We start from the raw sequence: 12684 nt of genomic DNA, 5'->3' as shown, positions 1-12684 counted from the left end.
TCTTTTGCCCGACTTTATATTGTGAGATTCATCTATGTATGAACGGCTGTATGTGGTGGTAGGTGGGGCCTTCCTCCTTCCTTTTTTTTTTTTTTTAAGATTTTATTTATTTATTCATGAGAGACAGAGAGAGAGAGAAAGAAGCAGAGGGAGAAGCAGGCTCCCCGCTGAGCAGGGAGCCGATGCAGGACTCGATCCCAGGACTCTGGGACCATGACCTGAGTCGAAGGCAGATACTTAACCATCTGAGCCACCCAGGCGCCCTTCCTTTTTTTTTTTTTTTTTAATAAAGATTTTAATTATTTGTGAGAGAGAGAGAGAGCACAAGCAGGGGGAGTGGTAGAGGGAGAAGCAGGCTCCCCACTGAGAAAGGACCCCGATGTGGGGCTCCATCCCAGGACCCTGGGATCATGACCTGAGCTGAAAGCAGACACTTAACCGACTGAGCCACCCAGGCGTCCCTAGGTGGTGCCTTCTTAATTGCTGTAGAGAGTATCCCTGCCCCTGTACCCCCAACCCTGTTTTGACTGGTCGCATTAAAGCACACGAGATCAGTCAAAGCCCTTCAAGAGGGTGTGGTCTTCCCTAAAATTTCTTTTGAGGAAGTTAGGTTGGAGCCCTGGAGCCTTTGCCTAATGTCTGTATACATGACCTGATTCTATCTTTGGGACAAGGACCCAAGCGCTAGGAAAGCTGAAAATCAGTTGGTCTGCTTGGGATCGGGAAGAAGCTAAATAAAAGGTAGGAATTAGCTACTGTACCTCCAGCACCTTCTGGAGAGAAGGTTCTAGGTCTTCGATAAGAAATACACAAAGCCTGGGGAAAGAGTCCAGCAGCGCTTCAGGGTGTCCCTGTGTCCTTGGCCCTGATGCTTACATGCTTGTGGAGTGGCTTTCTTACCCCATTTGTTCGCTTGAATTTCATCTTCTGTTCAGGATGATGTGTCCTGTAGGGATGACTGATGAGCATTTGCTTGAGCCTATATTAGTTCTTTTGTCACCTTACTAAAAGGATTAGGTGATAGAGCTCAGCTTTCAGTGAAAGGGACAGGCACCAATGCACTTAGACTAGGGATAGTTCACTGGAGCTGAGGGCCAAGCTCTGAGCCCCTTGACAGTCCAGGCAAAAAGGACAGCTGTCCTAGAGTCAGGGGTTTGACTTTCATTGGCCGTAGCAGGAAACAGTGACTCTGGGCAGCCAGACTCTCTCCTGGCGCCAAACCCTACAGGGAATTAACGGGTCAGTAAACAACACAGCAACTTTACATAGTGAGGTGATCTTGATGATCCTTTCTTCCCATGATCCCGTGATGAAAAGTGGTCAGTTGAAATCAGACTAATCCGAAGACATTGCAGTCTTCTGAATTTTGGTCCTGGAATTCATAATGTCCTTCCAAGATCTCGGCCCACATCTTCTGAGCCCTTTCACATGATAACCCCTATTCTTTAGGTCACCGTGTATCCACTGACATGTATGTTGGATGTATATGTTCTTAGCCCAGAACACAGTCTCCCCTGCCTGCCAGTCTCATGGGCCATGTACCCCTGTAACTCTTCCATGGATCGCCTCGCATTGTGTTTGCCTTTATCTACTGAGATCCATCCCTCCATTCAATTTGGAGACATTCATTGGGTCTATAATGTGAGTTGAGTTTTGTGCTATCTTGTTAAAGTCCTAGAGAACAAGAATCTTGAGTTCTTAAAAAAATTATTTCTGTGTGTGTGTATATATATATATATAATGTACAATTAAGTGGTATTAAGTACATTTACATTGTTGTACAACCATCATTACTATCCATTTCTAGAAGTGATTTATTTATTTATTTGAGAGCAAGAGAGCAAGAACAAACGAAACGCAAAGCATGAATGGGGGGGAGGAGCAGAGAGAGAGAGAGAGAGAGAGAGAGAGAGAGAGAGAGACTCAAGCAGGCTCCATGCTCAGCACAGAGCCTGACAAGGGGCTCAATCTCACGACCCGGAGATCATGACCTGAGCTGAAATGAAGAGTCAGGTGCTTAACTGACTGAGCCACCCAGGAGCCCCCAGAATTGATTTCTTTTAAAATCATGTTCCTGTTCACTGTAGTGCTTTGCATATAATTGGTTTTCAATGAAGGCTCTACAATGGGAGGAGCTGGGGTTGCATCAATGGCAGAGATTCTGGGGTTGAATGCTACAAATCTTACAGGTGTTGAAATTTGAAGTTTCCTCCACACTTTTCTTTGAAACCCCTTAAAGTATTCAAGGTATACTTGATATAACCAACTGTCAAAATTGGAACATTGTTTTCTTCTGGATCTGAATAGTTTGATCAGGACCATTTTCCCTCTCGGAACGGACAGGGTGGCCTGAGGATCTAGGCAGTGGCCACCAGCCATTTAGTTGGGATTGGCCTGTAAGATGACATGGGTCCTTGTGGACCAGCAGGAGGACTGTCCTTTCTTGTTTTTGAGAGTATGGGAAGGTGTCTGGGGGATCCAGATTGTAGCCTCAACTGTGTGACCTTGGTTTAGGCTGCCCCCTGTCCTCGGTTTTTCTGAGGTCCCTTTCCGGTTACTTCCAGGCCTTTCTTTTCAGGGCTTCCCCATCCATACCTTGGCCGGGGCTGTGTCAGCCCCAACCCAGGCCATTGCACACTTTGAGGTGGATCCTCTGTGAGGGTGACCTGCTCTCTCCATTCTTTGTATAACTTCCCCTCCTTCTAATGCTAGTCTGGGGGAAAATGTGGACACTTAAATGTGGCATGGACTTCTCATTTTATTTCATAAAGAGGATGCGGTTGATTTCTCTTTCGAACTTCTCCCACCCGTACTCACAGTTCTGTAGAGGAAACAGGCTTGTTGGGCTGGTGTGTCATGGGAAGAAAGAAACTGACCAAAATTGCACAATGAGGAAGTTCTAATCTCAAGATTGCTAAAGAGATGTCATTTAAAACTGCTATCTCTTCCTCTTTCATACACATGCTTGCCTCCAGGCTGGCAAGTGGACTTCGAATACCTCAGCCCGGCTTTGCTTCCAGCCTGTTTCCCAGCTTGGAAAGCGCCCCCCCCCACTTCCCTCTTTCTCCCTGATGGGGTTTTAAAGAGAAACATCCCAGTATGATAGGCCACACACCCACCACAGAAAGAGAAGGAACAATTTGGGGAAACAGCCTCTGTTTTGTTAACCCTGGATGTGACTAGAATAGGATTAAGAAATGTCCTTGACCCTCTGAGGGTGCTGCTGGCCAATGGGGAGGCTAGGAGACAAAGAGAAGGGGTCGAGAGAGCTTTATGTTCCTCATTTATGCCGGTGACTGCTGTGTGGGGCTATTTACCCCGTTTTACAGGGAGGAGACTGGATCTCGGTCAGTCACTCAGTGCAGTGTTACACACCTGTACACGTGTTAGAGCCAGGATTCGGGTACCGATTTCCCGGTGCCACGGGCTGCACTGGACTATCACTAGCTGTGAAATGAGGGTTGGCCTGAATGATCCTGCTTTGATAGTTTCCAGTGACCTAAATGTTTCCAACAAGGACAGGGTTTAATCTTTTCAATTCCCAGCCCCCAGGATCAACACAGGATTATTTCACACTTAGCCTAATGTCTTAACTGCTGACTTTCAGAGACTTCCAGGTAGAAAAGTGGTAAAAATGACCTTAGGCAATGTTGACCAGAGCCTAGCCCACCATTATCACATTTATTGGCATGGGGGATACCAGGTCCGGGAGAGGGGAAGGTGTTTGAGCACCCAGGGCTGAAGGTATCAAGTTGGTCAGTCTGGAATGGCTCTTTGGGATTCTTCATGTTTTTTTAAAAAAAAACTCCTCATGTCAGTCATGCTGATGTGCAGCCAAGTTTGGGAACGCTTATCCCAAATGGCAGAATGGAGACTAGATGGAAGTTACCAGAAAGTAGATTTATCTCAGATTGAGGACAAATTTTCTAACAACTAGAGCTGACCAATGTTAAGAGTACTGAGTGTGGGCGCCTGGGTTGCTCAGTTGGTTAAGCGACTGCCTTCAGCTCAGGTCATGATCCTGGAGTCCCGGGATCGAGTCCCACAGCGGGCTCCGCGCTCAGTGGGGAGTCTGCTTCTCCCTCTGACCCTCTCTCCTCTCATGCTCTCTCTCACTCTCTCTCTCTCTCAAATAAATAAAATCTTAAAAAAAAAAAAGAGTACTGAGCGTGTCATGGTTAGAAGCATTCAAACCTAGGGCTGATGGACTGTTGGGGTGAGAGAGGCAAACTGGACATACTTGAATGCTATCTGCAGTGGGATTTTGAACGTGATGTTCCAAAGGCATTTTTAAGGGTATTTATTAGTTGCAGTCGTACTGCCTTGCCTACATTTGATATCTCTTAAATGACTTTGTCCCGTGACTTTGGGTCTGGTGCTCCCTCCTTCTGGCTGCACCGTGGGTGAAAGTTGGCAGGATTCTGTGAAGTGCATTCACTTCCTTCCCAGTCTAGGAAAATCGTCTTTGTACAGAGGCTGCTTCTTGTTTCTGGCTTCTGCATCCCTTGGCCACCCTTCACCCAACACAGCAGCGCCAGCCAAGGCGGTGTGGGCCCCACGGTGTGTTTAGGAAGCCATGACATTAGGTGATTAGACAGTCCTTCCCTAATAAACTCAGGGTGGCCACATCATACTGTGAAAGAAGGGAAGTTTGGGCCAAGGTGCTCTGGTTGCATTTTTCAAAGCTGTCCCATATCCTTTCTCTTAGTCTCATGTGTTAGAGAGGAAATCAAGGCCCTGAGTATTCATCCAAGAAACCATAGGGCAGAGAGTGCCCGCCCACGCCAGGAGGGCCCGTGGGGCAGGTGAAGGGAAGCTGGCGGTCCCAAGCCCCCAGTTGGAATCCCAGCTCTGCCCCTCCCCATCGAGTGGCTTATAAAGCAGGGATCTAGAAGTTTTACAAAAGGACAATGGAGGTGAAGTCAGTAAAGTCATAGGATGGCGTCTGGCAGGTAAGAAATATTTAGCTACTGTAACAATCACCATGATTGTTTTCATCTATCACTGAACACTGAAAGATGATTGTACTCTATTGGGTAAAAGGTGACTTGACTTCAAATAAGGCTGTGTACTTGTTAGAGTCTCTCCGGGTTAAGGATGAGAAGTATCGACTGGAATTCTAACCAGCCTGTTGAAGCTTAAGCTTCAGAGTTGAACTAGGAATGGCTGCCATGGAATTGTGGCCAATGCACCTTTGCTCCTTGGTGTACATGACCTCACAGTCCAAGAAGTGGCCAGGCGTCCTGTTAATAACGCAGTACAGGTGCTGTTCTCCTGGCCCCCTTTGTAACAACACCCAGGGCCATCCATGGTGGTGGTGGTGATGGTGGTGGTGGTGGTGGTGGTGGTGGCGGGGGGTGGGGGGCAGGGAGTGGGTGGCCAGGAGGCTTCTGGCACTCGACTTCTCTCTTTGGGAAAGTAGTAATATGGGAGCTCCAACTTGATCATGTGTCGAATTCATGACAACGTTCAGAGACGTGTCTGCTGCCCCTGCCGCCCTCTGATCTGCCAGACAAGCCCCAAGGGCGACACACTCTGCTCTTGGCCCTTCGTGTCGACATCGGGGGATGACTGGAATAGAAGATGGCTTTTTAGTGGGCATAGCCAGCCTGAATTCACTGCGGTGCCATTTGGCCTGGTGTCGAGCAGAAGAGGGGCATTTATCTAGCAGAGTGGACGAGCCAGGACTGCTGCCCAATCCAGTCCAGTCCCAGCTTGGTCCTTTGCATCTCTGTCTGGGCATGTCGCCTTCCCCCTCTCAGTAGAATGGAGAGAACACTCCCTGCCTCATAGGATTGTTGTGAGGATTCAATGAATTAATGGATGTAAGACCTTGAGAACAGTGACCGTGCCACGTAAGGGTTTACTGTTTTACTGTTGCCCACCAGGGCATCTCAGGCTGTTCTTGGACATGGCCTGGCCTTAGTCTATGGTCTGGGGGCCCTGGATTTTGTATGTTAGCATCATAAGCCATGAGGCAGTGTTCCTGGGCCAACCCGGGTGTCACTGGATCAGGAGCCTAGAGGCTTCTGGGGTGATTAAAGTTGCCCTGGGCTCAGGGTCGCCAGAGATTGGCCTCCCACCAATAGGGAGGGGCCTTGTCTGCTGTTGGGCTGAAGCTGTACCCTTTTACCCCCTGGGGAGCCACAAACCTCATTGTGAGGGAGGGCAGGCCTCCTCAGGAGCACTCTGGCTCTCCAGTATTCTAGGAGACCCAGCTCGTGGTGGGGGCTGGTGTCCACACAGCCCTGAGAGGCTGGGGCAGATGATGCGCTCAAGGCGGGTGAGCTGCCCGCGGCCCGAGGTCAGGAAACAGAATGGATTGGGTTCTTCCTGATTTATTTTTAGTAAATGCTGGCCACAGACTAGTTCTGGGAAATCATCATTTCTGCAAATTTGAAACCCCGCATGACAAACCGGGTCCCTCTGTTGGCGGGGCGGGACAGAAGTGGCCCAAGGCCTTTACCATTCTCCATGTCCACCCTGTTCTTTCCCACCCTATGCGTGCGAGGGTCACGTCTCAGTGTTGTGACTGAACCACATGGCAATTGTGGAGTTGGGTGGGCTGACTCACCAGGGACTCTCCTTCGCCTCCTTTGCAGCTGTTTTCAGCATTTTACTCCAGACTCCGATCTGTGATCTTTGGGGAATCTAGAAGAATGATCAAAGGTGAGTCCTGAGCAGGATATTTGAAATGAGCCAAGGAGGGCCAATCTCCTTATTCTACAGGGGCAGAAAGAGGCCTAAAGAGGAGGATGTGCCCTAGATCCCAAAGGGAGTTAGGATACAGCGTGGAATAGAGGAAGACGTGAGTGAGGGGACCGTCTCTGTTGACCAAACTGGGTTTGTTCTTTTCTTAAGGGATTAAGCACCTTGTGCCCTTCCTCTGGTTAAAAAAAAAAAAAAAAAAAAAAGTTCAAGAAGCCCTGTCAAAAAAGGGACAGAAAATATAACAGGCTATACTACTAACGAGCACATTTGTCTGGAAACTCTAATTATTAAATAACATGTGCTTCTTTGTCAAAGTTGAGCAAGGGCAGGGGGCAGGCAGGAACTTCCTTGTTTCCCACAGGAATAGCAGGGGCAGTGGTCATCAGCCAGGCTTTGCCCCTGGGGACCCGGCCGTTGCAGAGCTGGGAAGAGCAGGGCTGCTTGAAGTCCCGCAGCTTCGAGGACCGTGACCCTCACCCCTTGAAGGGGTAGCTGGGGCCTGGCCCGATGTTCCTGACTCTGTGTCTACCCCTACCCTTCCGTGGCCGGCAGTGTCACCTGTCCTGGACAGCGCTGCCAAGAATGGGGGTGTTGTGGAAACTCGTGTGCCTCCTGGGAGGGATTTCTGTCAGGCCTCTTCCTGAGAGGAGAAAACTGGGAATATCCACAGCCACGGCAGACGGGAGCTTCCAAGAAGGAAACTGTGTGAGAGGTACTCCTGGTTCTTCTTTGGTGGTGAATCTGGGGAAAGTTCGTGTAAGTTGATGTTGGAAACAAGGTCAGTGAACTAACTAGGGAGAGCTGGCTCTGCCTCTGAGGAGAGGCGAGCTTGCATGCGGTTTATGTAGAAGCTCTCTTCTGTGGCAGCACGTGCCAGGGATGCAGGGGTGAACAGATACACACGGTTCTTCTTGCCCTTGGTGCTTATTATAATTTAGACACTAAGAGATACATATCGTGGGTGGTGTTGGGAAGGGAAAAGTCTGAGTTCTTGGAATAATGGGAGGCCTGACTGTTTCAAGAGAAGGCTGAGAGGTCTGGAGAGGGCTGAAGAGACGGGCAGACGGGATAAAGGCTGTAGGGCCCATGTATGGGTTCCAAGGCAGGGAAGGACTGAACCAAGGGTAGGGTTTGCGCGAGGGAGTCCAGAGGTGTCCAGTGGGGAGAGGCCAGATCCTGTGGGGCCTTGGAAGGATTTCAGGTTTGGTTCTAATGGGAAGCCGCTGAAAGGTTTCTTTAAGCAGGGGAATGGTTGGAGTCTGGCTGGGGATGGAAAATGGATGGAAGAGGTAAAGGCAGAATTGGGGATTGTGTAAGTGAGGCAAGAGGTGCTGGCTGCTTGGCCCAGGGTGGAGGATACTAGGATTGCCATGACGGCCTCAAGGTGTGTGGGGAACAAGGGGGGTCAGTAATGAACCCCAGTTCCCAGAATGTTGTCAGAGACCCTTAAACTCAACCTTTCTGGAAAGAACTCTTCCTCTTCCCTAATGTGCCTTTCCCCTCGTCTTTACCACTCTTCAGAAATAAAGTTAAACCTATTTTTCTCATTTTATCTTGCAGTTTAGTTCTTTTTTTTTTTTTTAAAGATATCTTGTCAAATAGATTCCAGTTACATGGTCCTTAATAATAACCTTCTGTACATAACAGGTTTTATTCTTTTGAAGGGCCGAGGGATGTTCCATGATGTAGATGCGTACCACACTGATTTAACCCTGCTGCTCTCTAACTCTTGTTTCCCCCCCACCCCTTTGCAGGTTGACCAGTATCTCTACCACATGCGTCTTTCTGATGAGAACCTTCTGGAGATCTCTAAGCGGTTCCGCAAGGAGATGGAGAAAGGGCTTGGAGCTACCACCCACCCCACTGCTTCAGTGAAAATGCTGCCCACGTTTGTGAGGTCTACTCCGGATGGGACAGGTGCTGACCCTGGGGCGGAGGTGGCGGCTCAGGGTGCCCCATTGCCTGGGGGAGATTTAGGTGGCTTTTTGTTCAGGGACTGTAAGAACGATGTATCAGCAAAGGTTCTTTGGTTTCACGCCCCAGAAACCAGCCCTGGCTAGGTGAAGCATACAGGAAATTTAACGAAGTCGACGGGGAGGGGTAGACAGGAAAACTGGGAGGCAGGCAGCCATGGCAATCAAGGTCGAAGCAAGTGTTTGTCAACCCTACCAAGGCATTGCTGCCGGCCATTTGTTATCCGTCCCTGTGCTGAGGCAGGCTTATCGGCTGAGTTTGGGAGCTCACAGTTCCACAGAGATTGCACACAGTCATGGTGATGAAGAACAACCGTGTTTGAGATGGCCACAGCCAGAGGCCGGGCAGTCATTCTACGTGGCACATTCCACAGCCTTGCTCGAGAAACAGCATGGTACAGATTGTCCTCTGTGTTTCTGGAACTCTGTGAAAAAAAAAAAAAGAGTACTTGAAGTCCACATACGCTTGGGAGAACGTGAAGAGCCACAATGCATGTCTAGGGATTAAAGGCTCCGAGGGTGCGCTCAAGAACCTATCACGCTTTGTTTCATCCCCTTGTTTGGATACAGACCCTGTATTTCACTATGCACCACCCAGCAGGTGATTTAATCAAACCAGAGGAAAGGGTTGTGGTGGAGATGGAAGTGGGAAGGTAGGTTGGGCTAGAGGGCCTTGCACGCACACCTAAAACAGTGGGTCTGTCTTCAGTAAGCTCAGGGGAGTAACAGAGTTTTCAAGGGGTGTGGGCAGAACTGTCTGGGTAACGCACATCAGCAGCGTCTGCCCTGTGGGACGGCGTGATGGGGCGGCCGGTAGAGACAGGGCGAGGCCCGGTGGGATGTGCTGGGCAGGGACAGGAGTCAGAGGGGTTGCTAGGATGTTGAGCCCTGCTGCTGAGGGGTGGTGGCATCCTCCGAGAAGGGACGGAATGCAGTTGTGTCAGCACATTCACATCCTTGTGTCATTTAACCCTCGCAGTAACTGTTCCCTAGTAGACGTGAGGTACCTGTGGGGGCCGGGAGGGGCAAGCAGTGTGTGACAGCCACCCACATGTGGATGGTGGGGCAAGAGTCCGAGGGGCAGCCACCCAGGCAGGGGAAGGAGGCAGCAAGCACAGATCTCCGACCCGAGGGAGGAGAGAGCACCAAGATACCGCTGGGGAGGGCACAGGGCAAGGGCTTGTTCATGCGCCCTATGCCCTCAGAGGTTCCATCACATCTGGCTCCTTGAGGCTAACCTGCCTGAGAGCCTCTGGGGACCTGGTTTGTCTAACGAGACTTTGGACCTTCCTACAATTTGGAAAATAATTATGTTTGCCTTGGGACTCAGCCTGGACCCAGCACCGAGTGCGTGGCCTGGTTCAGGATTGCTCTGAGTGTGTGTCTCAGCCCTGCAATGAGTTCCCTGAGGTGAGCGGCCGCCTCTGATCCCCGGGTACCCCTCATATCCCCTCCACATTGGCACTGTTTACTGTACCTACCACTCCCTCTGACTGGCGGCCACACCCGCTTCTATTGTTTTTATTTGACATTCTCATAAATTTACTAGCTCCTTAAGGCCAGGGACATTGTTTTATTTCAGGCACCACCACCAGGCAAGTACCCCAAGTATCTACTACATTTTTATGGTCTGAGAGCTTTTCTGAGCACCTATGTGCAGTAACTCATTTACTTTTCATAAAACCCTATTAGGGAAGGACCAATTTTATCTACATTAAAAAAAAAATTTTTTTTTAAGAGGAGGAATTTGAAGCTTGGATGGTCGAATTCTTGCCTAAGGTCACACAGCTAATGAGAGGCTGAGTCAGGATTCAAACGCATATATGCCAAAGGTCAGGCATCAAGACTGCACCCAATCCATTATGTGTGTGCGTGCACGCGTGAGCCTGTGCACTCAGCACCAGAGCACATGGTCTGAGCGCAGCTGCAAGTGTTTGAAATGTGGGGCTGGATGTCTGGCTTCAGTAGGTGAATACATTTGTTGAGAACTAGGTATGGGGCCAGCTTTTAACATTCTCACTGCTTTCCTGAGATTGGAGCCCCAGACACCTCCCTTTGCCTCTTACAGTTTGCACTGATTACTGTGCTATGTGGTCATTGAGTCTTCTTCTGTGACCTCAGGCTGGGGTCCTGGGATCCTGTCTGCGTCCCAGGGTGGAGCCACAAGGAGCATTTAGCCTCTGTGAATGTGAGTTGCCTGGACTGAGGTGAAGCCAGAGGCTGATTCCTGCAGCCTTCTGGGGCAGAAGGGTCCAGGGTAAGAATTTTTGCTTGACCTCCTTTGCACACAGACACAGGGAGATTTTACATGACTTTGGTGATACACAGAGTACCTCTTTATAATGTCAAATCCTAGAGGGTAACTGAGGATGGTGTGTAAAAGGAATAATGTGTACTGAAATGCTTTATTCCCTTAAGCAGAGCAAGTGCCCCAAGTGTAGGAACCCCAGCCCTCAGCCCCTTCATTTCTCCCTTGCTGGGGTCCTTGGGCCAGCTCCTCACCCTAGCTCTCTGGGACGTAGTGTGTTCTCCTTTGTACAAATGAAGAGGTGGGTCTGGGAGTCCCAATCTGTTTTGCGTGTGTACTAGAACCAGTGTGCTGCTTATTTATGCACAAAAAAAATTCTTTGAAATACTGTGATGGGGGCATAGCCCTTAGTGTCCATCAGTTGGGCACTGGTCAATTCATGCAGAAAACGGTCCTCTGCAACCCATTATAAAGCACGAGATAGATTTACCTATATTCATACTCTGTAAACTCATGTATATATATGTAGGTACAGGTGTATAAAGTCTCAAGGACACACACTGAACTATTAGTAGTAGTTTTCCTGGCACATGAGGTTGGCAATAACTAGTAAAGTGGAAGGTATATGTATATGGCAACTCAGTAACACTCCCTCCAGCTATATTGTAACTAGAGCAGATTCCCTTATGAACGGAGGAGGCATGTTCAAGAATGTTCATAACATTGTTGCTTATAATGACAGAATATTGGAAACCGCTTATGGACTATCCCTGTGGAGGGATACTGTGCAGCATGCTACATAAATGTGTGTATACTAATATGGATACATCTAAAAAACAATGTGTGAAACATTGGGGAAGGACGGGGACCTCCTAGTAGCTGGATGTAACTTAAAATCACTCAAACAATGCTGTGCATTGCTTATGGACACATATACATCGTAAAATTTATTAGGATCTAAACTGGACTATATATCCAAGATGAATGATAGGAATTGCTCTTGGAAAATCAAGAAAGGAAACTGAACTTGGGGAGGGGAATATGAGGGGATGTAATTTAAAATAGTCAATGTCAAGGCTTTCAATTTTATATTTTGTTAGTTGTTAGCCTGGGTTCTTTGCTGCTACTGGTGGTTATGTGTGTCTCCCACAGAAGGCTAGGGGTCTTTGCTCAAGTGATGCCTTTTCCACGAGTACCTTCCTCAGCCCATTCCTTTCCAGCGTTTCTTTTTGAATCTGGGAAATTAAATCTCAGATCTAAATCTCTGATCTAGAGGGACTTAATCTTTAAATCATTGGCTTTCTAACTTTTCTGGACTGCATGCTTATACCAAGAAACACCCATGTATAAATATTAATATACAGCTGAAACAAGTTTCAGGGACCAATGTCTATTCTTGCATGTGGTACAGTCAGATATATTGCTCTCTGTTCATTTTCAGAAGCTGCTGGTCAGGAGCCACTGAGTTTTTTTTCCAGCTTGCAGTGTGAACACTGCTGCCTTAAAAGCTCCTCACCCAGTTTTGTCCTAGATGGGCATTTGTAAAATTGGCTTCTTCCTGGTGGGGATGGGAGGTGGTTTCAGGGCAGTGTCAGGAGCGGGGGCGGTGAGGATCAGAATTCTAGGTTAAATGGGGTTGAATTCAAACTGTGTGCTTAGGAGCAGTTCAGGTATGCCCTGATCCTCAGTTTCCTCATTTGTAAAAAGAGGAACGATTAGGGGGCTGGAGGCCCAAGAATTAAGGGAAAAGCA

The 12684-nt window shown here is 48.6% G+C and overlaps 1 protein-coding gene across 1 annotated transcript in view; it reads left to right on the top strand.

The window, feature by feature from the left end:
- The window catches only part of HK2 (hexokinase 2), a 63031-nt gene that overhangs the window by 11253 nt on the left and 39094 nt on the right, over positions 1–12684 (top strand). The window contains exon 2 of the mRNA XM_028116332.2: positions 8466–8628. Within this exon, the coding sequence (XP_027972133.1) occupies positions 8466–8628 (163 nt within the window). The remainder of the gene's footprint in view (positions 1–8465; positions 8629–12684) is intronic.

This window comes from Eumetopias jubatus, unplaced genomic scaffold (genome assembly GCF_037043125.1).
Source record: "Eumetopias jubatus isolate StellerSeaLion01/CBP00866 unplaced genomic scaffold, mEumJub1_p1.0 scaffold_9, whole genome shotgun sequence".
In the NCBI taxonomy this organism is placed as follows: Eukaryota; Metazoa; Chordata; class Mammalia; order Carnivora; family Otariidae; genus Eumetopias; species Eumetopias jubatus.
This window is presented reverse-complemented; position numbering and strand designations above follow the sequence as displayed.